Source organism: Cottoperca gobio, chromosome 1, assembly GCF_900634415.1.
Source record: "Cottoperca gobio chromosome 1, fCotGob3.1, whole genome shotgun sequence".
Taxonomy (NCBI): Eukaryota; Metazoa; Chordata; class Actinopteri; order Perciformes; family Bovichtidae; genus Cottoperca; species Cottoperca gobio.
This window is the reverse complement of record NC_041355.1, coordinates 11,035,560-11,062,866: the sequence shown is the minus strand read 5'-3', so window position 1 is coordinate 11,062,866 and position 27,307 is coordinate 11,035,560. Positions and strand designations below refer to the sequence as shown.

Genomic DNA, 27,307 nt, shown 5'->3' with positions numbered 1-27,307 from the left:
TTATTAAATAACATATATGCCCACCACTTGCTTTGGGCAAACCTATTACTTAGAGAGTTGCTTTTACTGAACACTAATGGTTTCTATGCAAAAATATGTGTTTTAACTTTGCTGCTACGTATCCTAATAAAATATAGATATCTTGCATTTGCTATTGTCGGAATGAGCGTATATGTTTTACAGATCAAAGTTTACAACCGAACATGCAATTAGGTCTCAGAAAGATCTGTGCATGAAACTTAGTTTTCCAATACTATACAGTGTGTATACTTTCCCGAGGTTGTGTGTGATTGTATTCATACGTGCGTATATATGTGTGTGTGTGTGTGTGTGTGTGTGTGTGTGTGTGAGAGAGTTGTGATATAGCGTTAAAGAGGGTGAAGTGGCTGCATGAACTGTGTGTATGTGGACAATATAAAATATGCATCATAGTAATAATCCCCTTCTCCAGCTCAGTCACAAGCCAAGTATAAAGTGCTACTGCCTGGTAGCACAAAGCACAATGTGAAGCTCATGTGACTGTATTAACCTTTCAGACCTAATCTCCTGCAGTCACGAATGAGAGAAAGCAAGAGAGAGAAAGAGGAAGAGAAAGAAAGCGAGATCAGAAAAGATATAGTTAGAGAGATTTCAAAAGAATGCAACAAAGTAAGCAGAGGAGAAAACAACTCAGAAAGGTTTTGTTGCTCCTCTGAAGCCCTCAAGAGTCACTTTCTATCTATGGTTTGTTTTGAGACAGAGAACAGAGACTCTTGATATGCAGAAGAGCATATTTGCCACTGAATTGTCAAATAAATCGAACTGAAGCAGAGTTCCCCCCCGTTGCTTCAAAAGCAGCACAAAGACCACAGAGAATAACACTGACACGTTCATATACCAACACTGACAGCAGAAAAGACTCTATTATTTCAGTAGTTAGTTTTATAGCTCGGAGCAGACTGTCAGTGTTCATGCTGAGGGGCCAGCAAGATGATAAGCTGGTGGGTCTGTGAAATTCATTGGTTTCATGACACATGTTTATAGTTTTGTCACGCTGGTCTTTTGGCATGAGAGTCAATGGAGCCTTTGGTCAGGATCAGCTGATTTCATTGAAAGGGATGTCACATTAAAGCTTCCCAGAGGCGCTATTATTATTGGCCATAACTCAGGGAAATAATGTATGATCTCAAAGCCTCATATTATGTTTTCTCAAAGGGGAGGGGGACAGTGGAGGGCAGATGGTATCAGGCAGATAATGTGACATAATTGATATGTTTACCTGGAGGGAGAAGAGGAGAATTTCACATTTCCTGCAACATTTAATTCCTTCAACACATTTCCTCAGTGACTCAGCCGTCAGTGAATATTACTATGTATGTCAAGTATAAATGGCTGTATTCATGTTGCCACAGTTGATAGTACAGCACATTTGGAATGGGAATACATATTTGTAATTAAGTGTGAAGATGGATGGTGCAAAATTCATCACATTATGACTCAACATCTTGACTAGCTACTACAAGTGATTTCAACAACACACATTTCTCTTTACTCAGAAATTCAATTTTAAACTAATCCGACTGACATTCAAAATAGCTTATGAGAGTTTTGTCAAATAACACTGAACAAGACTGAACGGCCATGCTAGTGGCTCTTTGATGGCACAGCTAAATGTAACTTCAGCATGCTTACATGCTGATAATGACAATGCTAACGCGTCTTTAGTTTCCTAAATAGCACTGAACTTAAAGTACAGCTGAGGCTGATCTGAATGTCAGTTTGGCCGGTATGAGGTCATAAACCAATCCATCCACTACTATCATTGAGATATTTCACTCAAAGAATCATATGTCAATCTGATGATGGCGGTAGAGGAAAAATCACCAGAATCTTTAGGATTCATTGTCTGGGAATCATTTATTCAATCAATTTTAGGGCAACCAGTAGTTGTTGAAATAGTTCAGTCTGGACCAATGTGGTGGACCGAGATCCACAAAGCTGGAGTCGCAAATAAACTAGGCCCCACTCCAGCCCTCATCACCTTTGCGGGACGTGTACAGCACTAACTTTCTCTTAGTCACTTCAGTCCTTCTTTCCGTAACTCTTTGTTTACAGCATGGCTCTGCACGTCTAACATAAATTTCTAAATATTTTCGCAAAACACAGATGCTCAATCTCATATCTGGCTGCATCCACAGAGAAAATGTAAACACTTCAGTGCAAGGGCTTTTAGCGTACGCTTGGGATGTGTCAATGATGCTAACCTGTCTATGAATATAAATAAACTTCTACACATAAATTCAACAGGGGAGCCTCGTTATTCATACACCATGAATAACACTGTGCATTTAAAGATAGATCCCAATAAATGCAACAGCTACTTCCAATTCCCATGTATTTTTACACAAACCATGCCATTCTGAGACTGCATAGTGAATTGCTAGACATCCATACAACATAAATATTCCTTGTATGACATAATATGATAGACATCGATGTCTTTGTTAAATAACCGAACAGTTGGAACCCCTGAGCCATAATAATCCTTGCTTTGCGCACAATGTTGGTGACATAGAAGTATAGTTTATAGTGTTGTAGTAGTAGTAGAAAGAAAGGCCATATACATGGAATAATAAACAGCTTAAGACACACATAAGGAAAGCCATTTCACATCTTCGGCGTGAAACGCTAATTCAGAAGAATACTACTTTTTGTCGGGTGCATTGTGATAAATTATGAACTTTTGCTTTCAGTATATTTATGCTACACTCAGATCTACTCTCTTTAGCTCTATGTCAAGCCCCAATGGTAGCATCACTGACACCCCAAACTCACAGCCCACCTATAATTGCTCCTCCAGAGTTCATACTGTGTGTGACATGCCGCCCAAGATTCACCACAGCCCTTGTAAGGGTCTCCAAAGCATTTAACATTGAAGTGCTACTTTACCCCTCCAACCCCCAACTGCCATAGAGACACCTAGTGGTACGAAGACACCCCGGGGTGGCAATATTTAACATGGCGATGTTCGTTTTTTCACCCTCCCTCCTTTCAGCGTCACCTGTTTTCAACATTACCCTCCCTGCCCGGGCCCAATTTACTGTCCAACCATCCAGAGTCTACACACTCGTCTTGCGGTGGTACACACACTCACACTAGACATTTGAGCAAGATTGAAAGAACGAAAGGAAGTAAAGAGTGTTTTCCTGGAAGACACTGGGGATTTGTTTGGAGTATATTTTTTATGTTTTCGCTGACAACATGGAGTACTGCTTTTTGAAAGAATTCCTAGTGGTTTTGTTGATACAACACTGCATGTCTGAAGGTATGGTGGCTTTATGTAAATTGGTTTGGTTATCTCTGTGATGATATCTTGGTATTTTGACACATTTAGCCTTGCACCTAAATGTGATGTGTACATGATGTGATCCTTCTGACATAATCCACAAATCAATGGTAAGAAACAGTGATTTGCAGTGTATATGGTGTCACATATGGCATTCTAATCAATCACTCAACAACTATAATCATTGGACCTGTTCCTTGAGTGGTCAACAATCATCAGTATCATTAAAAAGCACACAACTGATCATATTTGATACTATCTCCTAGGTCTGTCTACCTCCATCCAATCTTCCACAGCGGTCACCCTGCAAGATGGTCAAGCTTTACCCCAGGAACCAGAGCTGCCCCCTGCAGAGGTGGTACCCGTGGTGGCCCCCCCTAGCCTGAGGGAGGTGCAGCAGGCTGTGCAGGAGGCCTCAGAGCAGGTGGAGGGTCGTGGGGCAGAGGAAGTGCTGAAGGAGCTGTTAGAAAGGGTGATGGAGGCAGCTCTTGGGCAGGTGGAAGGAGGAGGTGAAGTAAAAGCAGATGAGGCAGCAGTGCAGGAGGTGGCTGAAGAGGATGCCCTTGGGGCTGAAAAAGGAGATACTGAACCTGACACAGAGGCAGAGGTGTTGGAGCAGGCAGAGGAGGAGGAGGTGGAGGGTGAAGATATGGGTGCAGAGGGGGGAAATACTGGTGTTGGAGAGGAACAGGAGGTAGTAGAGGTGGAAGCATTTGAAGGTGTAGCTGAGGAGAGCATAGGAGTTGTCGAAGGGGAGGGGGAAAATGTGGCTGAATTTGTGGTGGAGACCACAGCAGGTGTAGCAACTGGAGGCAGAGAGGCAGAGGTAGTGGAGGTTATTGATGAGTCTCTAGACACCGAAGTCAGCCAGGAGATTGTAGAGGAAACTGTATCTGCTTTAGAGGAGACAGGAGGGTTTTTAGCAGTGGAGGAGGCAGGAGTGGAGGACAGCGAGGAGCAGATTGTGTTGTCGGAAGAAAAAGGAGCAGCTGAAACAGAAACAAAGAAGGATAGAGGAAACTCCAGAAATTGTGGAGGTGGCAGTAGGTGGCAAGCCAGAGAAAGAGACTGTGTTAGAGTCTCACTCTAGCCTAGTAGCTGACGTGGAGCAGATAGGGGATGTATGGGAAAAGGAAGAAACTCAGGTAGATGAAATGGAAGGTGAGGAGATAGTAGCACCTTCTGATGATTATGAGATAGAGAGCACACAAACTGTAGTCGGAGAGCCAGTTGAAGAGGAGGAGGAGGAGGAAGAGTTAAACATAGTGGAAGATGCCCAAGGAACGGAGTTAGAGGACGAACAAGACCATTTAGTGGTGGAGGGAGGAGCTGCTGGAGAGGTAGAGGCAGAAGGTACAGAAGTGGGGGAGGCAGAAGGGGGTAAAAGACGTGGAGAGAGTGTAATCAAGGAGGAATCAGTGGACTTGGGAAATGAGGGGGGTAACCAACAAGCAGAAGAAGAGGAGCAGATTGCTTCAGAGACCTCACAAGGCAGTGAAAAAGAGGATCAAGGTGAGATATGTGTAGTGTACTGAATGCTCAATGGAATTGAAAGCTGGCAAAAATAAATTAAGCTTTAGTGGGGTGGTCGGAGACTGGCACCATTCCCCGTTGAACCTACAAACAATGTCTGAAACCTTAAAATTCCCAACAAATCCAAAGCTCCATTTTTAATCTTTCCCATTTACTCTACTTTCAGTATGTTGATTATGTAAAACCTGTTCATAATTTGGGTCACAAAAAACTAAAACTGCAATGGTATTTGTCTTTAAACATTCAGTTGCATTAGACTCAGCAGCTTTGGTTAAGCTTGCATTGTTTGCATCTTAACCTACTTTAAAAGAGGAAAGCTCTTAAATGAAGTTCATAAGCCCCTTTAATACACTTTACAATAATATTGGTTACCACCAGCCCATGTCCTGAAAAACTGAGGCAAAAAAAAATATTTAGGTAGAAAGCACATAAGAAAATGTTTAATCATTGATCATTAAAAAACTTCAAAAATTCTCTTACAGCCCAATGATTATTATGACACATGCAGAAAAACTGATATGTTAAATGCACATACTGCACTGTAAAGATGAATGTGACACTGTGAGTAAGCTTACGAATGCATATAAATCCAAACTCTGCTGCAGCACATCTATGCATTGTTCTACATTCCATAGGTCCACTCGACAAACCCTAAACCTTGACCTCTTGGCTTCATTTTCATGTATGTGTCACATACCAAACCCCTTTTCTAGAAATGTTGGTGATCTCTGCCCCAGAGCCAGAGGAAGGTGTTGAAGCCTCCATAGAGCAGAGCTCTGAGAACCAGGCTCCCAACCCCAGCCTGTCCCTAGGAGAGGTGGAGGCTGGAGAAAATACCTTTGGTGATGAGAAATCCAACAATGGCATTGAGATCATCACCCCTCCAGATGACCCTGCTGTGGCCCAACCTACACTGGATGATTTTGTGAAGGATGTTGTAGCTGAACCCCCTCAGACAGAAGGGGAGGAACCAGGGGAGGCCAATGAGCTGGTGGAAGACACAGCCGGAACCACAGGTAAAATGGAACACGAAAATATATCAAAATATAAAAGGCAATATATCAGTTAACTCCTTGGGCCCATATCTACTCTTATAGTTTTGATCGTAATGTCTCAATTGAGAATTCTAGGGGAATTGAACCATTATAAAAATAGTATACACTGCAGTTGTCGAGTGCAATTTCAGAACTTGCGCATTTGGCTATAAATGGGTTTTGATATTACAGCAGATTTTCTGCAGCTTAAAACTTGGGTAGAGTAAACAAGAAGTAAACAGACATCCTTGTGATTCTGCCAGCAAAATATGCAGATGGCCAAGTTGATGTTGTTCCATTTGAATAAACAGTGGAGCAGGCTAACTACACACTGGCTGTTGAGGGAAGACCAGAAAGTTGGGAGCATCCTGTCACAATGTAATATGCTATTTCCAGCCTCACTAAAATAGATGAGAAGTATTTAGTTTAAACTGTTTCTATACCCCTATGTGTCACAAACATGCCCCTTTGAGCTGGCATAATGTAAAACAGCTCAAAGGTAGATTGTGTAAAATGACATGACAATAGAAAACAGGATTTATCTGTTTTCCTGGAAAACAGTAATGTTATAGTGTAAAATAGATGGGATGTCAGAGTGCACTTTCCTTTATGTGCAGTTGAGGGACAGTTGATTTATTTGTAGCAAAGCGTAATGCATCAGATGTCATGTTTCCTCTTTTTCTGTCATCCCTTTATTGCTCTCTCTGCCTTAATGTATCTGTTTAGAGACAAGTGAGCTGGGCCTGGAGGCATGGAAGATTGGGGCTATTTCTGCTGCAGCCTTCTTGGTTTTGGAAACCATTATCATGATTATCTATATCCTCAAATGTCGTAACAAAAACAGGTAGGTACTCAACAGGTGTGCACTTAATCTCCAGGAACACTCATTCAAAAAATTTCATTTTATAACCCATCATTTTATGGTGGGCTGAAAGTACAATCCAAATTTCCTTAACTTAGCCAATATTATTATTTCCTGTAGCCATCCATTGACATCATTTGGAAAGGCAAAAATAGATTTTCATTACAACCCTAATCTTACCGCACTGTAGCATCAAGTTTTGATCTGGCAAAACAAATTATTTTCCTCTCTTTACTTTTTTACGAGTGGTAATCTAAATAATACTTAGTCTGCATTCGCACTAGCACAACCATATCCCAGTCCTTCTTCTCTAATAGCTGAAATAAGCCATCTGATTGTTAGCTGTAGTACCAACAGCGCTACAATCACAGATGGGACTTACAGCAGTGCTGGTACATGATTGCTTCTGATGTTGCCAAAGCTGCAGCTAACATTTCCACACGGGTAGATGATGACATGGGGAGATGGTGTTTAGTATTGGTTCATTTTGTCTCTCGCAAAAAGAGAGATGTATTTTATTGGTAATAAGCTGTACTAGTATTTTTAATTTTAAATAATTTTTCCACATGGCCCAATGCAGCAAGTAGTTAATTGTAGACGGGTAACAGTCAGCAACAACAGTAATATCTGAGCTCTTTTGTCTTCTGTATATGTGTGTGCAGTACCCAGGCCCTGCAGCGGGCATGTGAGGAAGGATGTGTTGAACCGGAGGCAGCTACAGGAGGTGACTGCAGTGACGACACACTTCCTGCAGGCAATGGGGACGCTCAACAGTATGTTCAAACATAAACATCTATCTTACATCTACAGTGGTTACGTACAGATGATTATCACAGATTGCAGTGTTTCCCCCAGGTTTACTGCTTTGGAAGGGGTGCTCACCGTGCGACGTGGCGTGTGCGTGGCGCGGTTTCTATTAAGTTCTCCCCTCTCCTTTCTTCCGCTCTGTAGGTGTGTGCGCACGTGTGTGTGTGTGTGTGTGTGTGTGTCAGATGTGAAGCCCCGCCCTTCGCAAAACGGAGCGAAGGAGAGAATGTGAATGCGCAAAGTAGACAGTACAAACTGAAACGTGCACATAAATTAGATCAATAGCATAAGCGTTTAGTTTATTTAATAAAAGAGACCTGTGAATGTGAAAAGTGAGTTGTGAATAAATTAAACAAACACCTTGAATTTCAGGCGGGGCGTGCAGGGCTCGTTGGCAGGGCGCAGCGCCCCTCCAAGACAATGGTAGGGGAAACACTGGATTGAACATAGTGACAAAGATCTCTAAAGACTGCGATTAATTGGGAGTTGTACAGCATGCTGGTCTTTTGTCTGATTGAATCCATTTCGAGGTTTTGTTTCATGGTTTACATGATCTCATTGAGTTCAGACCGAGACTTTTCAACAGTGCAACAGATTGTTTTCTTTTGGTTTATTTGAAGTTGGCTGGCAGGCTATTTTATAAAAAGGAAATGTTGCATGTCGCCTCTGCTAGGCTCTTCCTTTCTCTCTCCCAGATTCCTCCCTAGTGTTTGATTTTCTGCTACCACCAAACTGACTTCTACAGTATCAGTTGCCACCAACACTAGCCGGATGTCAGATTTGCCCATTGTCAGCCGACTAAAAGTAGTGCACTGACCTGAAAACTTGTGGTTCATAGGAACCACCAGTTGTGTGCTTCTCAGCTGATTCCCTCCTGGCTGTTTTGTAAGCTATGCCTCAGGGGGCTCTGCTCACTTGGTCACATGAGAGTGTGAGTCCTGTGAACCCACAGTATTACTGGGTATTACCACTGTTCTTCCTAATCAGACTAGCAAGCTTGGATCAATAATAAGCTAAAAGTGTGTGTGATTGAAGAGTGACCATGTGAACGCATGGGGTGAGGGTGTGTGTAAAATGAGAAAGAACAAGACAGAGATTGAGAGACTCTGTGGAAAGAAACAAAACGTATGTGCATACATAAAGTTGTGTGTATGTGATCCAATGAGACTGTTGATTATGTTAGTGAAAGTGTGCAAGACACAAAGTGAAATCTGATGTGTGCCGAGCACAGACGATAGCAAAGCAACACTGAATTATTAAACAGTCGACAGAGTCATCTTGAAATGTGTCCTTGTTAAGAGATTTTATAGCGGCAGTGACAATCCAGTTGTCATTGGAAGAGGGAATCACTAAAAACGCTGCCAACAAACAACAAAAGTCACTTTTAGAATACTAAGAGTCACACATTTAGCAGCAGTATCATCTCAAAAATAAAGGCACACAGTGCAGCTCCTTACACAAGGATGCCAGAAGCCACGGTGCAAAGAATGCTTAGTGAGTGTAGATGAACTGTGGGAGCCAGTCATGTACATTTTGGAACCTAATATGTTCTTCTTTAGCTTGATGTTTCTCAGAAAAGATATGCATTTATAAAATGAGGGCAACAGTGGTTTGAATAGCAGGTAAATGGATGTTATAGAAGCCAAAGACATCAGTATGTACACACTCTGTATTTAAATAGACTACTCAGAATTCTATTGAACTTGGTACACAGTATTTGCAAGGGCAAAAGGATGGGTTTGCGCAATGTATCTAGTCACTTGGAAAGCACAAAAGCAGGATATGGGGAGGGGAGCGAAGGGTTTGAAATGTAATATATTGGCCATTAAGTAGGAGTAATAGAAATGTAAGATACACAAGTTAATTGAATGAAAAAGCAGAAATCATTTTAAAATAAGTTGTTATACAAAATGGGTTGTGCATTAGAGTTCTGCACGGCCCTAAAGCTACTGTAAGACCAAATACTTTGGCAGGTAGTAGAATTATATTCTGCACCCTGCCAGATTACAGCAGAGGAAGTAATGAATGGCCACAATGTGTTCAGGGTAAAATGCCGCCCTTCAGTTTACAAGCCTTATACATTTGGAATGACACTTAAGATGGCGGTTTGGATACTCTTCAGGGTAGACCAACAAGTATGTAGCACTTTTAGAAATTCTTGCATCCAGGACACCTGCAATTAGTCCATAATGTCAAATTATCAATTTATATCTGGGTGTGTCATTACCTCCCAGCGTATCTCCTTCCACCACAGTCTGTATGCTTCTACATCTGGTGCGTCATTAAATAAACAGACCTAGTGGTGAAAATATTAGCATTTGCTTGCAGCACCATAATCAACAGGAGTTTGACAGCCATTATGAAAAACACTAAATTAAGTTGTGTTTGTATTTACTGGTACTCTCAGTGTCCCATCACAACGAGCCCGTCTTTCGCCTCCTGTAAAGCAACGCAGATTTTATCCCCATTTGTATCAAATAGCTTTTATTGTATGCACTCTGTCAGTGATTATTCCTGCCATCAATAAGCCTTGTCTTTTCCCTCACTGCAATTCATGTTAAATGGATGCCAACTGCTCTACTGTCCTCTCTTCCAGGATAGCACCACTTGACCCATCTGATGTGGCTTCAACCCTGGCTCTAAACAAAGAGCAGCACGAAGAGAAGCATGCAATAGCCATGTCCGACCTCCCGCCCAGCTCCGCAGAGGAGTCGGCCAACTCCGGACCATCACCAGACTCCTCACAAGACCTCAGGACTTCCATTCTCTAGGAGATCCAACTCTTTTGTCTGTTCCTACTGTATCTAAATAGAACCCAGAAAAAGCCACTCTCCATCCCTGTACCCAATCTCAATTCACCCAGATATCCAATGAATTACCCTAAATTCTCGAATCCTAACCAACCCAACACAGACTTCCTTGGATTCTGACTGTAATAACTACTGTAAATGTAACACATTTGTATTGTATTGTCTGTCCGTGTGAGTGTAAATTGAAAGAAAGAGATACTGTCACACGTTTGACATGTGTGAACGTGAGGAAGTAGAAATGTGCATTGACAGGTAAACACACCTGAATGAGTGAGGAGGAAGAGCATGTTTAAAATACTCTGCGCATGTATGAGAGTGTGTGTAAATGTGATTAAAAAAAAGAATTTAGTTTGATGTCTGTAAGCTCTTTAGGCTAGAAAGTTAAGAAATGTTTTTCATACTGACCACCTCAGTCACGCTGTACAAAGCTGTTTAATTATATAAAAGGGGCAGTGGGTCCAACCAATTTCCCTTTTTATCAGCAATTTATAAAGGGCTTTGGCAGTACATAAAGTACCATATCTGCACAGTTTCAATAAAATATATGAAAAATAATTCATTTCTGATATAAAGTTTAAAATAGTTTTTTATTTTACATAGCTCCTGACCTTTTTGTCATCATTTATGATTTGAGCAGTACCAAATAAAAATGATAATGTTGAACTTGTGCTTTCGTTCTTTCCTCTCAGTATGGATTATTCTGAACTCAGCAGGGCACAATTGGAAATGTTCAATTATTGGAGCAACACAAATTGAGTAATTTTAGGGCAACAAAAGATTAATTTGTGTGCAGAAATGATCAAGAATCTTTCCTCCACAGATAACAAAACATCACGATGTTGTGGAAAGCGATTAAATCTACCCATGTATGGCTTAAGCATGGTTGCCTTCTCACAGTCAGTCTTTTATTGTGTTATTTACCACACACACAAGCGTCATTTGGGTTATGATCACAAGGCATGTGAATGTTCTGTGTGTATGTGTGTGTATGTGTGTGTGGTCTGAACTGGTCATGTGCTCAATAGCTATTTAAGCCAGAAGGGGGAAATGGGCCGACTCTTGGGGTGCTACAATTCTGCAGCAAGAGAGGAGCAGCATGCACAGTCAGAGGTAGGGGAAACACATCACACTGATGCTTTTTCACATAATGAACTGTAGAATGCAATAAGTCTTAAAACCTAACAGTGTGTATGATTGTTTCGGCATCGTTCACAAATTAAAAGTGTATATGAAACTAATATACAATTAAGATTTTAGCAAAATTGAGGATACACAACAGATTCCTCACATAATAGCCCATGTTGCACTGGTTGAGTAATGCATTCATTCATTCATAATATACACTATCTCTGCAAAAGTGCAACATGTAAAGCACTTTTTTGCACGTTTAAAAAACTTAAATGAGTAACTTTTCTTCAGTGGCTGTTATCACTGTTTTGTTGAAAAGTAATTTCTCCTGACAAACTATTAGTCACTTCATTCATTCCTAATCCACAAGCTTCAAAAGACAAGCAAATCTAACTACAAAAAAGGTTGAAGCAAATCATCTCTTGCCGTCTGTTGTTGAAAGCATTTCTGAACTTGTAAGAGTTGAAAGCTAATGGCTTTGTGAATTATGAATAATGACTCACAGTGCCTACAGGGGCGTTTAAGAAGTGAAGTTTCGGAATAATGTTAAGACAATTGGCTTGAACAAGAGAACACAAACCGAGTGAGTTGTTCTTGAGCTTAATTGAAGTGTATGTCTGCAGTGTATTGAATGTTTTGTCTTCATCTTACCAAATGTGTGCTCCTGCCCCTTACAACCCTGAACGCGATAAGCGGTTTAGAAAAAAGATGGAAGGACGTAAAACAAGTCTGAAGATGTAAAATGTGTCTACTCTCTTTGCGTTTCTAAAATTCCTAACCTACTTTATTATTACCTCATTCTCTAATCTTATCCTTCTCTCTGGATTTTGGTAGCATGTGGAGAGTGGGTCTCCTGGTGGTGACCCTGTGCGCCACCCTAACGCTGGCCCAGTTCCCTCGGCAGTGTGTCACTCCGGCGGCGCTGCAGAGTGGCCAGTGCTGCCCGTCCCCTACAGGGGCGGCGGGGGACGAGTGTGGCTCCAGCACAGGAAGAGGGCAGTGTGTCTCCATCGCAGCTGACAACCGCCGCCACGGACCCCAGTACCCTTATGCTGGGCGTGATGACAGAGAGAGGTGGCCGCTGAGATTCTTCAACCGCACTTGCCAATGTAATGGGAATTTCAGTGGCTACAACTGTGGGCAATGTCGACACGGGCTGACTGGACCAAACTGTGATCAGAGGATCTCTGTGGGTAAGAGAATAGATTTTGTCTAAACTCAATATTGGCAACCTGTAAATCCAATGTCTATCTCCGACTGTATCCTTTAAGATCTCAGTGGGCCTCAAAGACGTAGGAACATACATCAGTCAAGGGAATGAGGGCAGCATTTAGAGTTAAAGAAAGTCTATATTCATTTTTAATAAAACTTTATTTCCTCCTCTCTTCTTTTGTTACTCTCACACCTCAATAACCCATTATTTTCTTTCTTCCTGCCCTCCTGTATTCCTCCACCCCATTAACATCACTCCAGTAAGGAGGAATATCATGCAGATGAGCACGGCTGAGAAGCGGGCATTTGTGAACGCTTTGGACCAAGCTAAGAGGACTGTCCACCCTGACCTGGTCATCTGTACACGGCGGTACATACATACGCATATATTATTATTATTATTATTATACATTATTACAATCATTCTGTATGGGGCTTGAGTAGGAGAAAAATAATGCTAAGAATATTTAAAAATTGATTTAATGAAGTCATTTAAAAAGTAGATTGCAGACAGCCGAGAATCTGCAGGCTTAGTCTAGCTAGAGTCTGGCAGTTAATATATGAGTGAACCCATGCTGTGTTTTGATAGTTATCAGTAAAATCATAACATTTATTATGGTTGCTTTCTGTTTAAGATGCAGGCGAACGTGAAAATGATCAGTTTCGGCAGGAGTAAAGAGATTTATAAGATATTCTAAGTAACAATATATCAATCTGTGAATAACCTCTTTGTAAATCAGTTGAAGATGTTTTTTTGTTGTTGAAGGAATTCTCAGCTGCAGGTGTAAGAACCCTTTTAACCCCCTAACAGGCATGCCCAGGTTTTCAGCTACGGGCCTCATATTTGAAGCCAAGTCCCCCTCTGCTATTTCACACAGATAAAAAATGTACATGCAGTGCCTACCAAATTTCAACTTCAATTGAAAGCATATAGTCTCACATATCGAATCAACCAATAGTTTAGAGACTTTCTGCATTGAAGAACAAGAGGATAATCTTAGAGCAGTGTGGAGGAAAAAAACACACAAGGTGACATTTATCCAGCTGCTCCTCTCATCTGTAGGTACCAGGAGGTGTTTGGGCCTGATGGCAACACTCCGCAGTTTGAGAACATCACCGTTTACAACTACTTTGTTTGGAGCCACTACTACTCTGTCAGCAAAACATACCTGGGGTCGGGCCAGGCCAGCTTTGGAGGCGTAGACTTCTCCCACGAGGGCCCGGGATTTGTCACCTGGCATCGTTTTCATCTGCTGCAACTGGAGAGAGACATGCAGGTGAGGAGAGGGGAGGAAGGGATGGAGAAAGAGGGAAAGGAAAAGAGGTGGCTTTTAGGCTGATGGAAGGATGGTGGAAGTGAGGACGGGAGAAGGGATGATAAGAGGAGGAAGGAAAGAGCGTGGGGATTTGAAGGGATGGAGACAGATATCTATCCTGCAGGAGAAAGGCGGTACAGGGAGGAAGGAGGACAGAGAGAGGGTAAAAGATAATTACACCAAAGTGGAAAATGGTAAGAAAATTAGGGATTGCAAGGGTGAAACCAGAGGAATCAGTTCATGAAACAATAATACACATTTAACAAACATTCTGAGTGACATTTTATCTTCTACATTTTCTGTATATATCCATCCATGAACACTTCCCTTTTTCCATATATGAAGGACATGCTGGGCGACTCCACCTTCGCCCTGCCCTACTGGAACTTTGCCATCGGAGGCAGCGAGTGTGACATCTGCACCGACGAGCTGCTCGGAGCCAGGAGCTCCTTCGACATCAGCTCCATCAGTTCCAACTCTGTGTTCTCCCAGTGGAGGGTCATCTGTGAGAGTGTGGAAGACTACGACACTTTGGGCACCGTCTGCAACAGTAAGAACGGATGCAGAAACACAAACTGGACCGCACTGTGCAGGAACGCAGTGTTGATATACAGGGTAGTCTCGGCTGCATTGTAAAAGAGAGCAAATAGCTCCTAAAGAGAGCATGTAGAACATAAGTTCCTATAAATAATACCTGACAGCTGCCGCATTCGATATTGCTCGCTGTTACTACAGTTTGTTTGAAACTACTTGAGTTCTGAGTTGCTGTGTGCATCCAACGCACTGCATCCTAAACACAGGGTTTTGAAACAATCTTCCACTGAGTCTTATTTCTCTATAGCAGCCATCCGCACAAAGAGTTTTTCAAGTGTTAATTCACAATGGGTCAAGCAGTTTAGACCAGAATAAGGCAACTGTGTGTAACACTTTAATGAGATAGACTTTACATGATCAGATTTGTAGGGATTGGATCTCATTCCACACTGGCACCAGATTATAACCGATACACCGAAATCATACAATATTTATTTTCCTCTGGTATTGTGGAACAAAAGAAGAATGTCAATCCTCTGTTAGCGTAGGGCTCTACTACAAACACAACTGTGTGTGTGTGTGTATGTGTGTGTGGGGGGGGGGGGGGGGGGTCCTTTTATATGAGTAAGAAGAAAGCAGAGGGAATTTGGTAACAGGTAGAACATGTGAGTGGCCAACGTGTCAACGATCTGTCTCATTAATCCCCTTAGAGAGTCATGACAGCCCCGGTATTTCCTGCATCAACAAGCAACATCTCCTTAAATGGGTTAGGGGGGTTGCCTCATTTGTGCATGTGCTTGTTGAAGACGGGGAATCTAGCAGTCTACTGGTTCCTTTGATCTGAGGGAATAATCTTCAAACAGACAGACAACTAAGTTATGTAGCCTTCTGTTTATGTGCTCTTGTGTGTGTTTGTGTACGTGTGGGAGAGAAAGCACAAAAAAAAGAAAGAAAGAGATCATGCGTGCAAGAAAGAAAAAAAAAAAAAAAACTTCTGTTCAGTCACAGAGCTCCCACTCACTACTGTTGACTTTTAGTGAATAATTAAAAGACAAAACTGCCAACCTGTCATGTTTAAGACGGATCAAACTAGTCTAGCCTCCCACATAGAATTAGAAAGTAGTTCAATATATTTCTAATTATCTTGCTTTCCCCTTCTGTGGGGACCACTGGCCTGAATCTGGACTACAATGCCCCACTAACCAAAAAGAAAATAGTTATCTTTTGTCTGAGTGTAGAGGTAACTATATTGGACTTGAGTTGGATAATATTAACTCTAAAACCTTGGCTTCTGTTCTTCACCTAGGCACAGAAACCAGTCCCATCAGCAGGAACCCAGCGGGTAACGTGGCACGGCCCATGGTGCAGAAGCTGCCAGAGCCCCAGGATGTGCTGGACTGTCTGGAGCTCAACGCCTTCGACACTCCACCTTACTACTCCACCTCCTCCGAGAGCTTCAGGAACACCATTGAAGGTGCGCAGTTATGTGTCATGGGTCAGAATTGAAGCACTTAAGATTTACCAGGATATTCAGGTTCAGTCTCGACCCTCAACTCACATATGGCTTTCATGCATTGGCTTTGTTGTTTTGTATTTTCTAGGCTACAGCGCCCCCCAGGGGATGTATGACCCGGTGGTCCGCAGCCTCCACAACTTGGCGCATCTCTTCCTCAACGGGACGGGCGGACAGACTCACCTCTCGCCCAACGACCCCATCTTTGTCCTGCTGCACACGTTCACCGATGCAATCTTCGACGAGTGGCTTAGCAGGCACCAACCAGGTACACGCACACTGAACTAAGTGCAGATACAGAAACTCACTCAGAGGGAAGAATAGATGGATAAAACCCTTTTTTTCCTTCTCATCCTGCAGGTGAAGTAGTTTACCCTGAGGAGAATGCTCCCATCGGGCACAACAGCAGATTCAATATGGTTCCCTTTTGGCCTCCTGTTACCAATGCTGAGATGTTCGTCTCAGCCCCAGAAAACCTGGGATACTCCTATGAGGTCCAGTGGCCAGGTATGTAGCAGCACACACACATTTACGCACAGACCGACCGACAACACCCAATGACCCCTCATGACCTTTCTCTCCTCTTTCATAGCTCGTGCCTACACCGTGTCTGAGATCATCACCATCGCCATTGTCTCGGCAGTGCTGGTGGCGGCAGTGGTGGGTGGCGTCATCGCCTGTGCCGTGCGCGCCCGCTCCTACCGCTCAGCTGAGGCCCTGGAGCCACTGCTGGGAGAAACTTTCCGACGCTACTCAGAGGATGACCGGAGGTTGGGCAAATCACAGTCCGTTGTCTAAATCCATGGTTCTCTAGAGAGGTCTTAACATTTTCATGCATTTGTTTTGCTTTTTTTTATTCCACTACTTCTTCTAATAAAGTTGAACTGGTTTTGAACCCAGAGTCTGTGTGTCAGTGTCAATGTATTTGCTTTAAATTGTAAGGCTGGAAGAGGCCAGCGGATCTTTAGTGTGACACATACAGCAGAAGAGTTCAGACTGCAGCCAAGAGGTCAGATTGCCTGGAGCAACTCAGTTTGTAATAAATGGCCAATTTGCTGTTGGTAGACAATATAGCAGACTATTTCTCCCCTATAGTGTCCCTTCTTAAGCTCCCATTTTTCTGATATATTCATGCAGACAAATGTTATCTGTAAGATAAATGCAACCATCCTATCAGGTTTGATGTTCCTATTCCATTCATTCTGCACAGTTATGCACTATTAATGTGTGAATAATTTGCTGTGCAGTATAAACAGACCTCAGACAGGTCTTAATACTAGAGGCTTTTGCTGCGGGTGCAAATGTACTTGCCTTTAGCCTGAGGCTAATCAGCAAACCACTTAGATGTAATGTTACTTCTCACAGATGAGTCAGATCAAGTCAATGCAAATGTCTAGGTCCCCATAACAGCACACACACCGCCCTCATGTGGATATAAAACATTACTGCCACAGTATGAGACGCCCCCCCCCCCCCCCCCCCCCCCCCAAAAATCATTCATATACAGTCATATATTTCTAGGGAATAAAGTAAGAAATTGGACAAACTGAAATACAGTATGACGAAGGATCTGGATGATCGATTCAACAAAGAGCTACATGATCTTATACTTGTACCTGATGGAATGTTAACCCAGCAAAATACAGCATTAAATACCACAATGTCACCATGAAGCTGCTACATACCTCCTACACATTGTCCACACTTGTTATATATTGGTCAAAAAGAGGAGCAGGGTTGAAGAACTTGCACACACCTGTGAGTGACGACTTCAGCGTTAGGGTCTTGTATTCAACTTCATCTCGACACAATTCAGTGGAATTGTTTGTCTTACATTTTTCCCAAAAAGCCGTCTCTTGCCTTCACCAAAACCGATGAAAGGTTGCAAACTGCACAATGCATAAAGGATTGATGCGTCATCGGTCAGCTGCAGAGGAAGGCCACGTTGAACCTTTGAATCCGAGTCTCTCAGAAGTTGCTGCCATCTGCGTAATAACACACGTAAACAAACACACAGAATGTACTACATGGGTAAGAGCAAATGTTGTATTTGTTGAGGCTCAAGCCGGGGCTGTAGCTACCATTAAGGACATAGAGGTAATATGCTCTGTCTTTAGAGGGCTGAGGTGCAGTTTACCTTACAGTACATATATGTACATACATAGTTACAGTACATATAGTGAGTTTTGAATCGATAGATAAGATACAAATGTTTCTTAGACTCAAATTTGACCAGTTTTAGGCTATAAAGAAATTATGAATTACATTACAATTTAACAGTAGTGAAATATAAAACAGAATTTAGACACGTGGAGACATTAAAATACAATTGTTTCGGAGTTTTTTTATGAATAAGAATCTTACATAAGAAATGAATGAATCAAAAAATTTAAAATAATAGGAACATTTTCTGCGGTTTTAAAACTTATAACTATATGATGCAGATACAGCTTTTCTGCTATAACTGCATGACGGTGTCTAATTATTTCTGGCCTTAGGCAATGCCAATGAATAAAATGGCATGACATAAGCATTCATGCTTCTCTGCACCACATTTCCCATTAGTCCAACTCATTTGCCAGTGACAACCTAGACTTACAATGACATGGAACTGGTGGCACCTAAATTTAATTGAATAAACTGTAATTTACTGTCACTCCTGTAGACCTACAGTGTGTATAGTAGCTACAGTAAATCTCCCTGTCGGAGTATTTTTATCTTTCTTTAAGGAAATCAAGACTTTGAGACTCAGCACTGAACTGAATTGCTTAGGAGTAGCATTTTTTTGCAATGCATGCTGGAATCTCATGGGAATGGATGGAAAAGATGAGATTTATTTTGGATCCACCATCAGTTGGCTGTTCTTTCCGTACCAGCAGGTTACAGTGACAGCAAAAAGACAATCCTGTGGATTTATTAATATGGCTAGATGTGACAGTCACACAGAGAACAATGATTTGGCCACTGCTACTTCCCGAGAGAGAGAGAGAGAATCATTAACTCCTTTTATGTCAAGGGCGCTCTCATGGAAGTCCTCGTAGCTGCCGAAGAATGCATTACAGTTTTGGAGCCACCGTGTATCGGCCTCACTCGATGATGGAAAAGAAGGGTAGGGAAAAAGGCTATGTGGTGGAAACGGTCCTATTGCCTGTGGCCTGCTGGCATATTCCTCATAAATGTTTGAGGGAAAGGGAATTTGAGCCTGCTTGTGAAAACCAGCTGATCAGTTTTCTTGCTTAATGAAAGGGAAGAAACGGAGTTGGAAATGCATCTGCCCCTTGTGACTTCCACAAGAGTTGTATGGACATCTATTAAAGATCAGATAAGAAATACTGTATAAAGAAATATGTAGATGTATGTTTTGAGTAGCACATATAAACTTTCACAAAAGAAGAACCATCATTTAGTTGGAAACATTACGGTTAAATGCTCAAAAAACATTTAGCCATTCCTCCGTCTTAAAACCCTCTTCACGCCAGCCTTTAGGCAAGGCAATTGTTCATCTGGAGAAGGATAAAGCAGACTGCGATGGCTGGGTTTCAATAAAGCTTGCAATGTGAACAGATGGCTTTGATTAATGCGGAGGTTCCAGACAGGATCTCCCTAGATGCCTCCTATTTCCTAAATGAGACATTTGTGTGCAAATGTATTGTTTGTCAAAGTTGTCAACAGTAACTCCAGTAATTAAAGTGAAAGTTATGTGCATTTACAAAAAAAATGGCACAGGTTTACTCTCTCGTGGCGTTTCTCTAACTCAGGTTGAGATCGTCTTTGTCCAAACTTTTTGACTTATTTCTTCGGCTTCCTCTACAATGTTCTCAAACTAATTGTCCTCTCCTAAAGTTACTAGTAACTTTGCATATTGAGATTAATAATACAAAATGTAGTCAAACAATAAATTGTCATAGGTTAATATAAAATAATACTTTATTGATCTACAGGGAACTTCACTTGTACCAGCTGCCACATTAAAGTGATGTACACATTAATGCATCAATAATTATAGTCCAACACTATTAAATGCATTATTTTAAAATGGGCCATTCTTCATAACAAGTACTTTTAATTTTAATACTTTAAGTTTATTTTGTATTGTATTTCTATTCTGTGGTTTTGTTCCTTTTACTTAAGTAAAAGATCCAAGTTCTTATACCACCACTGCCTTTCCTGTTGTGACTCAAATACCTACTCTGTGCTGCCCTGTTATTCCATGTTATACTGTGTGACACACACTTCAATAACCTGCATGATCTTGAATATGTATTGATGTTTGACAAAGACAGAGAGAAAAGAGGGCGACAGAGAGAGAGACAAAGAGCATAACCACGACAATAAAACACCCCCCCCCCCCAAGGCAAAATTCTGTTCACTGGTTTGGAAATAGATGCAAAAATATGCGAAAAATGCAAAACAATTCTTGCATTTATCCTTAAATGTAACTGCAGGCGCAGACGTCCTCGCTTAAAAGTTAAGGAATCTCAGATTTTCTCAAATACTTCTTTCTGGTCTGCATCTGTGGATTTGAAAGTCAAACAATGTGATATTAACTTTCTTATCAGTGATATTCCAGAAAGATCACAGAGCATCAAGAAAGAGTTCTGTGTTGTTGTCATGCCTCATTAAAAGATGACCTTATTTAAAGGTGACTGCTGGTTTCACTAGGACATTATAAGTGCTGAACTATAAAACGTTTTGTATACACAACTCTAACAAATGAACATTTAATAAGATTCCTCACAGTACATTCAGTCATACAATGTTACACAATCCCAAACCCATGTGTGATGTGGCTCCGAGTGCTACTGACATTAATGAAATAAAACAAATGACTGAAGACAACAGAAATATTAATACTTTCATATAAAACAGCTATGGTTTCTAAATAAAGATTACACATTGCACTATAACAACACTTCCTAAAAGACAGCTGATCAAGTTAAAGATTATGAAAACAGTAATCAATTATACATCAGTAAATAAATAAATGATATTTAAAGTATTAAAGATATTTAAAATACATTGATTATTCAAGCAATGACACACTTAATGATTAGAGTATGAGAATGAAGAATGAAAGTAAAACAGTCTTCCAAAGCAAATGTCCTAAAACCTTATTGCCATACAAAAGATTGGCAGAAGCACTTGGCATGTTTTGGGTCTTAGGAGTTGATCACAGTAGCTAACTCTGAATGAACACAAGTCTATAGACAGTAAATACATCTGACATTGTGTCTTAAGAGACGTGATCTATTGCATTCATATGCACTTTCGGCAGATTCAGAGGTTTTTTGAGTAATTTATTCATGTGCGTATACATTGCATAACTACATTATAAATACCTTGAACGGTATCACTAAGACACAATATATCATAATCAGTTGGCTTATTTACTGTATGCCTTTGGTGCATTGGTTTCTATGAGCATCGCTTCTATGGAAACTTTAAAAACATGCTGTTTGTATAAACACAAAGATGTGCATGATTTGGATCTGAAGTTTTTATATAACATTAACACATTAGTTCTTGTAACACCTTCACAGGAATATGAGTTTATATTGGGAAAGTTTTGCACATTAACACACCCAGTTGCAGTTCGAGGTAGCTTCCCCAAAACTAAATTCAGATAGATTTACAATAACAGTACCTACTCTTCTATATCACTTTAACTGTCCACATTCACCTTCCCAGGTTTGTGTGAGGCCGTGCTACGGGGAGGTGGCTACATTATTTCATGGGCTACTTTGCAAAGACATAATTACAATCGGACACAACGGGCCGTGTCTCAAGAGAGTATCGTTAGGACTACAGTTCCCTTGGTCTTCTTGAGGATGTCCACAGCTTCAGCGTGAGTCACGCCCTCCAGACAATGTCCATTCACGGCAATGATCTGATCTCCACGTTTCAGCCTGCCGTCCTCTGTGGCCGCCCCCTGCGGAGTACAGAGACTAGTCTGTCACCATGCTCAGATCAGAGATCACAAGCTGTTTACAAGCCTTCATAACGCCGGCGCCCGGCATTAAAAGACGGAGTTGGAGTTGTTTTAAAGAAAAAAACATGAACAAGAAGGACATATTACTGATGGTCACCACATCAACACATGCGAGTACACTGAGAGCGTCATACTTAGTGACTAACCGTGTCGCTAAGAGAAGAAACCTTTTACTATTGGTGAAGAATGTATACCCTATATTGGACTGGCTCGTTGCAGAGACACAAGCTCAGGGCTCCCACTAATTCAGCGTAATGGTGAATTTTCTATGCACTTTATATTTGTCCGGTCCGCGAACATATTGTCTTACATGAAACCGGTCCGTGGCATAAAAAAGGTTGGGGACCGCTGGCATAGAGTACACGCAAAAAAACAAAATGATACTGTAATAAGTGAAAGATTACAATGAAATAATCTTTTTACGTTATGTTTAAAATGATAAATTGCTGGATGATAGTAAAAAAGAATAGCATTATTACTAGTCAACTAAAAAGGTGTAACACTTTTAACCAATGGAGTACTTACAATTCAAAATAGTGAAACAATTCATGACATTTTTACGAGTTACAGCATATTTATATTATCTGTATTCACTTGACACCAGCTGTTAAAAAGCGTAAGGCGTCCAATCTTTGTGGTCTTGGGTCTTACTGTTTATAAACACAGGCACTTGGCAGTATAACTGAACACTATGATGTGCTGAGATTAGATTTCCAAAAACCAGCATTCCCATGAAAGATTTCTCCCTGGAGGATGTTTTCTCACCTTGTTGAAGACAGTTTTGATGTAGATTGGCAGATCTCCGTGAGGGCTGCTGAACCCTCCTACGATGCTGAAGCCCAGGCCCGAGGAGCCCCTCTCCAGAGTGATGGTTGTGTACTTGCGAGCACTGCAGGAAAAGGATGCATAACAATGGAGCTGTGTTGCTGCCAATGCTACTTCTGCACTAGCTCCGCACTGAAATATTCTCTGTGTGTGTGTGTTGTGTGTGTGTGTGTGTGTGTCTATGTGTGAGTGTGTGTGTGTGTGTGTGTTTGTGTGTGTCTGTGTGTTTGTAAAATAAGTATCTCACCAGGAAAAGAGAGGTGAATACCTGATGTACTGTGTTTTTTTTTAGATGTGATGAATCCCATAATTATTAAACAGTTTTGTTTTCAACAACACAGTTCTCAACCTTCTTGAATACACATAATTATTACAGGTCATTTAGCGACTTAAGTACAGGGACAGTCTCCCTGGAGCAGCTCAGGGTTAAGTACCTCGCTCAGGGGTACAATGGTGGCAGCCAGGTATTGAACTCACAACCATACCAATATCAATACTTATTGTTACAAGTAATTAATGTACTTGTTTCAATTAATCATTCCCAGAAGTTTTACAATGTAATCAAATGTATTAGTTTAATAAGAAACAGACAAAAGAAAACTGTGTCTTGGTCTTTGGTGAGGTTTAGCTGAAAGTTGCCTGAAAAAACATTACATTGAGAACAGATCAAAATACAAATAACAAGAAAACTGCAGCTCATTATGTCCAAAAGCACATTCATCTCAATGCCTCTCACACAGTGGCTGCACTTTCCCATTATTGCCAAGGGAACTGGGGTCTGACTTTGTCCTCATTCGGTGAATAAGCCAGGAGGGAGGCAAAGTGAGATCATAAACTACAACAGCCGGAAACTGCTTCTTACCTGAGGTTGTTATGGAAGCGGGGGAGGCTGCTGGGCTGGCCGGACGACCGGGCATGAACATCAGTGTGGTCATTTGTGCTGCACGCACCAGAGCCCGCTGCCACCTAGACGCACACACAAATCTAACTGCACTAATCTGATATCCTTCTGCTGCTTTAACACCGTCATCCTGTCTTAACATTAATACAGTGAGTAATACAAATATTAAAAAACGTTTGATGTTTTTTTTACTCGTCAAGAATAACTGAAACCCTGCTTCTTACAAATACCTCTTGTTCTCTCTTGCAACAAAAATATTTCAAGAGGCTTATTAACATGTAGGAAATCAGTCTTGTCTTAAAATGACAGTATTGTGTTCACATGCAACACACTGATAATGACTGAAACTATAACCTATCACATTCATCACAGTTTTTATGTATGAAAATAATGATGTCACGGTGATGCCAAAGTAATAATGACCTAGAGGAAGCAGGTTATGGTTCATTGAACAAAAACTTGCTGACATTATCGCAATTTAATGCCTCACAGACGTTGTACATTAAGTACTGTGTGTCTCACTGTCCGTGACAGTACCTGCAGACTGATGGTTCCGGTTGCGGTCTTCAGCAGGAGTCCAGCTTGGACATTAGTCATTCCCTCCATGGACACGTCATTGATGCTGAGGATCCTGTCTCCTGTCTGATTGACACACACAAACGTGTACTTCTATATTTGCGAGGACATCGATTTACAGAACATTCATCCCCTGGAGACATAACCTAACCTTAACCAACAGCACTACACAACCCCAAACCTACTTCTGTTTCTGATATTAAAAAGCCCTCCTTTGTTTTTTAGGCTTTTTGGAGGCTACTTTTTCTACAATTAGGATGACCTCTATATAAACTGAATGTATTTCAGATTTTTATTTGTCTTTACTATACATTTGATAAGTGTTGTACTGCAGGTCTAACATGTTTTCATGATGCAGTATTTCAACACCTTCAGTATATACTGTATAACCTATGCTATGCAATTTTTATACACTGACAAAGACAGTGTTGTTATCCTAATAAATCCAATATAATGATCCAATATGCTAATAAATATGCCTTAACAGTCATAATAAAAATCAAGTCATTACACAAAAGTAGTTAACCTTTGTGAGGACTGACTCTTTGTCCTCAGACAGGAAGTGACTCCTGACGATGTTATGACAATAACAGATCTGTCCCCACAATGTGATGAATGAACACAGGCCTATATACATCGGCAGACCTCACCTGTAATTGCCGCGTTTTGGCAGCCAATCCACTGGTATCCATGGTAGCAATAAAAAGAGGTACGTTGTCATGGGGACTGCCCACTCCTCCTGCTACACTGATACCCAGGGAGTCACATGGACCCTGTGGTGATACCACACACACACACACACACGCACACGCACACGCACACGCACACACACACACACACACACACACACACACACACACACACACACACACACACACACACACATTGTAGACCCTGTTAAGCAATATTGGTGAGTCACATGGCAGCACATGAGATTAACACCTGATGTTCTGTAAGGTTATATGTATATGTATGTTATATATATATATATATATGTTATATGTATGTATATATCATTTTGAGTTTGTTATTTAAAATAAGAACAACAGCTCTCAGGGGTAACAATCAAACACAGACTTTGTGAAAGTATACATAACAAATGTTGAAGGTCAGTCTGGGGCACTCATAAAAAAACAATTGTATTATTTTTCAAGAGGTTATGCTTTACCTTTTGTATTATTACTTTCCTTGTCTCAGGGTAGTCTTGCAATGCTGTGGGAGGAGAATAAATGTTTGCATAATCAGCGTGAATATTCCAATATATATATATATATATACCTAAATATTTATATATATATATATATATATATATATATATATATATATATAAAGAGGACACAAGGGCGACTCACAGTAGCTCCCTGTCTTGTTATCTGTCTCCCTCTGGCGGCCGAGGAAAGCATCACATCCACTTGGGGGGGTCAGGGTGGAACAGTCAGAGTCTTCACTCTGGATAAAACACAACTTATAGTACTCCTACGTTCACAAAGTACTATTGTTAAAATAGTGCGAAAAAGTAATAGTTGAATTACAAACAATATTAATCAGCTAAATGAAAATAAAAAGTAAATTCAACACCTGATAACGGCATACATTTGAACATTTTCTTTGCTAGCCTGTCATTGCGACACACACAGCCACAGGAAACAGCTTACCTGGCTCTGCTGTGAGTACTGCAGCCCAGCTTTAAAACGAGCCACTTCCAGGTGGACTGCTCCACTGCAACTCTAAGAGCAAAGTGACACATCTCACATAAGATGATGAATCTGTGAAAGACATGTATGACCCGCAATTTGTTTATGGACTTCGTATGTATAAGTGTGGATGTGTCTGACCTGGAGAACCTTGTGTGCATATTCCTGCGATGCTGCACGGACATCATCCCCATTGATTGACAGAATTTGGTCACCTAGCAACAACCTGCCATCTAAATCCGCTACGCCTCCTCTGATGACATCTGACACAAAGATGCCCGTGTCATTACTGTTGAGAGAAAACAGAGGTCAAACACTGTGTCTGTTCCACACGGGTAGACCGAATTATGTGACCTGAATGCTGTTTTGCATAACGTCACACTTGATTGTGCAAATTATGTATGTATTTTCTTTACAATAATGATCCTTGTTGCTTCTGAGTCCCTGACCTCAAACTGGGTAAACTCCCTAATAGTTAAGAACGCTCTCCTCTTGTGATACTTGTAAAAGGGAGTTAACCTTGAGAGTATGTCGATATCAATGACATTTTAATATTGTACACACTTCACAATGTTTTTTTTGAAAAGACTGTAAAATAAGGTAAATATTGTTTTTTTCTCTGAAGTGAATAATGAATAAAAGAGGAAAAATATCTGCATCACTTTTTCAAAAATACCTTGAAAAATAATCTACTTAAACATATTATAAAAAGTTAGTAATACCATTCGATACTACATCAAACATATATATTAAAATAAAAATAAAAATCTGAATTTGAATCAGAATTTTCTCCTTATCAAATTAGGGTGGATACACTGGGCTTCAACTTCAAAGTCTTACCCTTAAACCAAGTGACAGAAGATTGACAAGTGTTCTGTTTCACTAAAACATCAACATGAACTTCTCCTGCTTGGAGTCCAATTGATTTCGGGTTTGCTGAATTTCAAACATTGCCACATTCTAGCAATACTGTCATGCTCGAAGAAACCCAAATATCAAGTGACTAACGAGCCAATGGACTTAAATTAACCAACAAAAAAAAAATCGCATTCTGGTTAAATTTGAGGTGAGAAATGTGTCATACATTTGCTTAATCCCTTTTCTCATGTCACATATAATGGTGATTATTACAGAAATGATCCTTCCTCAAGGTTCACCTACGGAAACATTGTTACAACTTTTACTTCCTCTAGATAGTCAAGTTTGATCGTCTTCATCTGACGTCATCATCAACGTCTTCCGTTGGTT

The 27,307-nt window shown here is 40.9% G+C and overlaps 3 protein-coding genes across 5 annotated transcripts in view; 2 read left to right on the top strand and 1 right to left on the bottom strand.

Moving 5' to 3' along the window:
- Window positions 1–4,479: 4,479 nt before the first annotated feature.
- On the top strand, window positions 4,480–11,010 carry LOC115007395 (serine/threonine-protein phosphatase 4 regulatory subunit 2). Its single transcript, XM_029430240.1, has 5 exons — window positions 4,480–4,837; window positions 5,572–5,874; window positions 6,619–6,736; window positions 7,417–7,527; window positions 10,158–11,010. Exons 1-5 carry the CDS (start codon window positions 4,480–4,482, stop codon window positions 10,330–10,332), a joined length of 1,065 nt encoding a protein of 354 aa, XP_029286100.1. The 3' UTR covers window positions 10,333–11,010.
- A 457-nt stretch (window positions 11,011–11,467) lies between these two features.
- Window positions 11,468–16,872, top strand: tyrp1b (tyrosinase-related protein 1b). 2 transcript variants are annotated; one of them, XM_029436935.1, is made up of 9 exons: window positions 11,468–11,481; window positions 12,334–12,692; window positions 12,973–13,081; window positions 13,775–13,988; window positions 14,373–14,577; window positions 15,868–16,035; window positions 16,163–16,342; window positions 16,435–16,581; window positions 16,667–16,872. In XM_029436935.1, exons 1-9 carry the CDS (start codon window positions 11,468–11,470, stop codon window positions 16,870–16,872), a joined length of 1,602 nt encoding a protein of 533 aa, XP_029292795.1. The 2 variants fall into 2 exon arrangements, with proteins under 2 accessions (XP_029292795.1, XP_029292788.1); XM_029436928.1 differs by lacking the exon at window positions 11,468–11,481 and having other exon boundaries at window positions 12,335–12,692; window positions 16,163–16,348; window positions 16,441–16,581.
- A 3,907-nt stretch (window positions 16,873–20,779) lies between these two features.
- Window positions 20,780–27,307, bottom strand: part of LOC115009216 (multiple PDZ domain protein) — a 38,222-nt gene continuing 31,694 nt past the window's right edge. For both annotated transcript variants that reach the window (XM_029433083.1, XM_029433091.1), the window contains exons 36-44: window positions 26,201–26,348; window positions 26,021–26,092; window positions 25,718–25,814; window positions 25,534–25,577; window positions 25,016–25,138; window positions 24,327–24,431; window positions 23,751–23,854; window positions 22,829–22,952; window positions 20,780–22,003 (exon numbers count right to left, since the gene is read on the bottom strand). In XM_029433083.1, coding sequence (XP_029288943.1) covers window positions 21,857–22,003; window positions 22,829–22,952; window positions 23,751–23,854; window positions 24,327–24,431; window positions 25,016–25,138; window positions 25,534–25,577; window positions 25,718–25,814; window positions 26,021–26,092; window positions 26,201–26,348 — 964 coding nt within the window. In that variant the 3' untranslated portion in view covers window positions 20,780–21,856. The remainder of the gene's footprint in view (window positions 22,004–22,828; window positions 22,953–23,750; window positions 23,855–24,326; window positions 24,432–25,015; window positions 25,139–25,533; window positions 25,578–25,717; window positions 25,815–26,020; window positions 26,093–26,200; window positions 26,349–27,307) is intronic.

What these genes read in the sequence shown, in the direction of transcription:
- LOC115007395 (XM_029430240.1), top strand. Translation starts at nt 4,480, where the DNA reads ATGGAAGGTGAGGAGATAGTAGCACCTTCTGATGATTATGAGATAGAG. An exon ending in CAGTGAAAAAGAGGATCAAG is followed by an intron (nt 4,838 to 5,571) that starts GTGAGATATGTG and finishes CCCCTTTTCTAG; the next exon opens with AAATGTTGGTGATCTCTGCC. An exon ending in AGACACAGCCGGAACCACAG is followed by an intron (nt 5,875 to 6,618) that starts GTAAAATGGAAC and finishes GTATCTGTTTAG; the next exon opens with AGACAAGTGAGCTGGGCCTG.
- tyrp1b (XM_029436935.1), top strand. An exon ending in TGATCAGAGGATCTCTGTGG is followed by an intron (nt 12,693 to 12,972) that starts GTAAGAGAATAG and finishes ACATCACTCCAG; the next exon opens with TAAGGAGGAATATCATGCAG. An exon ending in TTTGGGCACCGTCTGCAACA is followed by an intron (nt 14,578 to 15,867) that starts GTAAGAACGGAT and finishes TTCTTCACCTAG; the next exon opens with GCACAGAAACCAGTCCCATC.